General features: G+C 56.8%; 1 protein-coding gene across 1 annotated transcript; it reads right to left on the bottom strand.

Annotated features, from left to right (window-relative positions):
* Positions 1–1,284: 1,284 nt before the first annotated feature.
* On the bottom strand, positions 1,285–3,124 carry Ltb (lymphotoxin beta). The gene is made up of 3 exons (XM_031347248.1): positions 2,895–3,124; positions 2,210–2,522; positions 1,285–1,917 (listed from the first exon to the last, which is right to left on the bottom strand). The coding sequence occupies exons 1-3, from the start codon at positions 3,054–3,056 to the stop codon at positions 1,475–1,477; spliced, it is 918 nt and encodes a 305-aa protein (XP_031203108.1). The 5' UTR covers positions 3,057–3,124; the 3' UTR covers positions 1,285–1,474.
* Positions 3,125–3,733: the final 609 nt, after the last annotated feature.

Here is a 3,733-nt window from a genome sequence, read left to right as displayed (position 1 = left end):
AAAAAAAAAAAAAAAAAAGAAAGAAAGAAAGAAAGAAAAAAAGAAAGGAAAGAAAGAAAATGGAAGTGGAAATGGAACCCCAGAGGGTGACAGCCCTAACTGGCCTTCCTGCACCCAAGTAGCCAGAGAGGGGAAAACCAACCACGTGGTATGTTGCGGGGGTGGGGAGGGAGGGTGACCCACTGGGGTGACCTAGATAGATCCTGGGTTCCCCTCTGCCTCCTCCAGCCATGGCTTGGGGGTGGGTGAGCTGCTGTTACTCATCTTAGGGGCCTCCCACTTGCCCAACTTTGCGGAGGGGTGCCTTATGTGTGAACCAAGGGTGAGGACATTCCATTTCTAGAAAGGACCCCAGGGCATCAGCTTCCTCCTTGAACTCCTCCTCAGTCGCAAGTCTCCCACCCCCACCCCACCCCTGCCATTTTCAGCTCCTTTGCTTTCTTCGTTAGTCTGCCCCTTAAGGTGCCTGCAACTGACCTGATGCCCCCTTAAAGAAGAGCTGTCAGAGCCCGTGGTGGTGCGTGCCTTTAACCCCAGCACTGGAGAGGCAGAAGCAGGCTAATCTGTGAGTTTTGAGATCAGCCTGGTCTACACAGTGAGTTTTCCAGGTGACCCAGGACTATATATGAGACCCAGCCTATAGTTAGAAAGATGCATACATACATACATACATGTGCACATATATCTGTCAGGCAGCCAGCAGCGGGGAACTAATGGGCCCAGCCCACAGAGCTTTGTTCCAGTCTTTTGAGGTTTTTCTCTGGGAACAAATCCTGCCTACCTTCTCGGGTGACTCTTCTCACAGTGAGGCTGAAGCTGGGAGAAAGGGTGTGTGTGAGGGAGTGTTGTGGGGATCAGGTCTTTGCTACTTTGTGGGTTCTTTCTCCCACCCTTTCTCCCCCTGGTTTTATCTCCTAACACTAGATAGGAGAGAAACGAGGATAGAAAAGAGAAAGGAACTAGGAAGAGTCTAACATCTTTACTTTCATTTCCTCCTTTCCTTCTTTCTTTCTTCCTTCCCTTCTTTTTTTCGAGACAGGGTTTCTCTGTGTAGCCGTGACTGTCCTGGAACTCACTCTGTAGATTCTTCTTTGACCCACAGCTGCTAACAAACTGCAACCAACCTCCCAGGATGCTGGGAGAAGTCTCAGGGCTTAATTGTCCCTCCTTCTGTCCTCTTGGACCCTTGGCCTTAGAGCCAGGGTGAGGGTGCAACGGTGTTCACAGTTCAAAGCTGGGTCATCCACACCTGCACACGCCCCAGACTCAAAAAGCACGTCTGCGTTTCCGTGAAGACCCTGGCACGGGCCAGCATTGTTTACATTCTTTATTTTCAAAATTCGTGTCCTACATTCCCTCCCGCCACGCCCCCCTCCGCTCCAGACTGTGGGGGATCCCGGGCTTCCCGACTCTCCGGACATCACGATTCACACATTCGCACCGTCAGTCGATCCTCCAGGAATGCAGATGGCTGTCACCCCACCATCACCGCCCCGAAGAAGGTCTTCCCTCTCCTATAGTCCACCATGTCGGGGTGACTGATGTTGACGTAGACCCTCTCGCCGCTCCGGAGCTGCGCCAGGCCGCCGAACCCCACGTTCGTGTACCATAAAGACCCGTACCCGACGGGGTCCACAACAGGGGTCACGGTCTCCGCGCCCTCCAGCAGCAGCTCGGGGGAGCCCCGCCCGTAGGCGCCCCCCGAGCGGTACAGGGCACTGCGCAGCGTGAGCGAGCGAGCGCGGCTTCGGCCGGCAGGGGGCGCCCTGCCCCGGTACCCCACATGGCAGTAGAGGTAATAGACGCCGTCCTGCGGCAGCGCCAGCCCTTGGGTGCGCGAGAACTGAGCGCCGCTCTTCAAAAACGCTTCTTCTTGGCTCGCCTCCCAGCTGAGCCCTTGCCCGCTCATCCAAGCGCCTGCAGAAAGGGACACGCGTGAGCTCTCGGGCCGCGATCTCTCTAGGTCGGGGACCCGGGCAGGATGAGCAAGGGACCTGGAGCGGATAGGGCGGGGTCTTCCTCACCCTGTGGTACTCAGCGGGGAGGGGCAGGGATAAGGGTGCAATCACCCGAGGGGACTAAAGTCGCGAGACCCCCGCCGGTTTTTACCCGTTTCCTGAGAAGTCCTACTGGTGGAGGAGTTGGGAAAGGACCAGGAGTGTCATAGCAGAGCCAAAGGCATAGGCCGCCCGGTCTACCAGATGCTTACCTATGAGGTGGGCAGCAGGAAGCTCGGGGCTGAAGTCACTTTCTGGTACCCCCTTTGGCAGATGTTGAACCCCTGAATCTGTTGTAGATTCCACAGCTGGGGACAGGGTCACCCATGCAGATGCCTCCCGAGAGGACTGTGCAACCGGGCGTTGGGATGTGGAGCCTAGATTCCTGGAAGAATAGGGTCCCTGAGGATGCAGACGGGGGTCAGGAGTCTCTGAGAGGCTGGAGGGTGAGGGCAAGATGCACGACGGTTTGTTGTCATCCAGTCTTTTCTGAGCCTGTGCTCCGGAGCCAATGGCTTTCTCAACCTGGATGGGTAAGTAGGGTTACAGTACCCAGAGGTCAGATTCTGCTAATGGCAACTCCACCTCTCCCTCCCACCGTAGAGCCCAGCGCGCTAAGGCCTGGGACTGCGGTGCCCTCTCTAGAATGCATCTTGCTGGAAAAACAAACAAAGCCTGTGTATGCAGGCCGAAAGACACAAGTGCAGCGTATCGGGTAGAGGAGCCAACCAGGAAGGGGCTTGCAAATTCAGGCTAGGATTGCCTGGAAAGTGGGCAAAGAGAGGCCAGACATTCCCTCTGGGGAGAGCGTCCAGCTGAGCTCGGTGGGCAAAAGCAGAGCCATAAGTAAATAAACATCCACAAAAGGCAGCCCACGGGCACCCTGCAGCCACTCACCCGACGTCCTTGATCCTGGGGCACCAAGGCCAGCACACCCAGGACAGTAATAGGCACTGCCAACAACAGGGTCACCAGAGAAGTAGCTCCTGCCACAGCCAGCAAGAGGCAGCCCCTCCCCTGGGGCCTCCCACCCAGGCCCTGCAGTCCCCGTGTCCCCATCCAGACTCAGAACTTGGACCGGGGCAGGGGCTTTCATACCTCAGGGGTAGGGCCACCCCTCCCTCAGGCCCACACACCTGCCCCCTGCCCGGGACTTTCCGAACACCCTTTCTCCCCTCACCCGGCTTCCTGTTTACCCAGCACTCGGGCCAGGGTTGGGTGGCTGGATGCCTGGGTTCTCTGAACTGGGGAAGGAGATGGGGTAGAGAGAGGTTTTCACGGTAAAGATGAAGGGGGGCTTAGCAGGGAGGGAAGGTGAAGTCCAGGGAAGGAAGGCGGATTGCAGAAGGCCAGGCAACAAACAAGGTTGTAATGGCCAGGCAGGACTCCAGGTATCTCGTGCAGTCTGGACCTCGTAGGCCAGTGCTGCAGGGAGGGCTGCCAAGACACACACGCACACGCACACGCACACGCACACACATGCACGCACACACATGCATGCACAGGCACATGCACACACTGGGGTAAGAAGATGGAGTGGGAGGCCAACAAGGGGCAACTGTGTGTCTGCAACCCTGAGATGTTCCTCTCCCCACACTGCCTTACTTCTTCCTGTTCCAGTCTCTAAAACTAGATGGAAAGGAGAAATAAGCAGGTCCACAGTGGTAATGGCTTTATGAGGAAGCCTCAGTCTCTCTCTCCCCCTCCCTCTCCTCCCTCCCTCTCCCTCTCCCTCT

This window comes from Mastomys coucha, unplaced genomic scaffold (genome assembly GCF_008632895.1).
Source record: "Mastomys coucha isolate ucsf_1 unplaced genomic scaffold, UCSF_Mcou_1 pScaffold3, whole genome shotgun sequence".
NCBI lineage: Eukaryota > Metazoa > Chordata > Mammalia > Rodentia > Muridae > Mastomys > Mastomys coucha.
The sequence above is the reverse complement of the archived record's forward strand: the minus strand, read 5'-3'. Positions and strand labels throughout refer to the sequence as shown.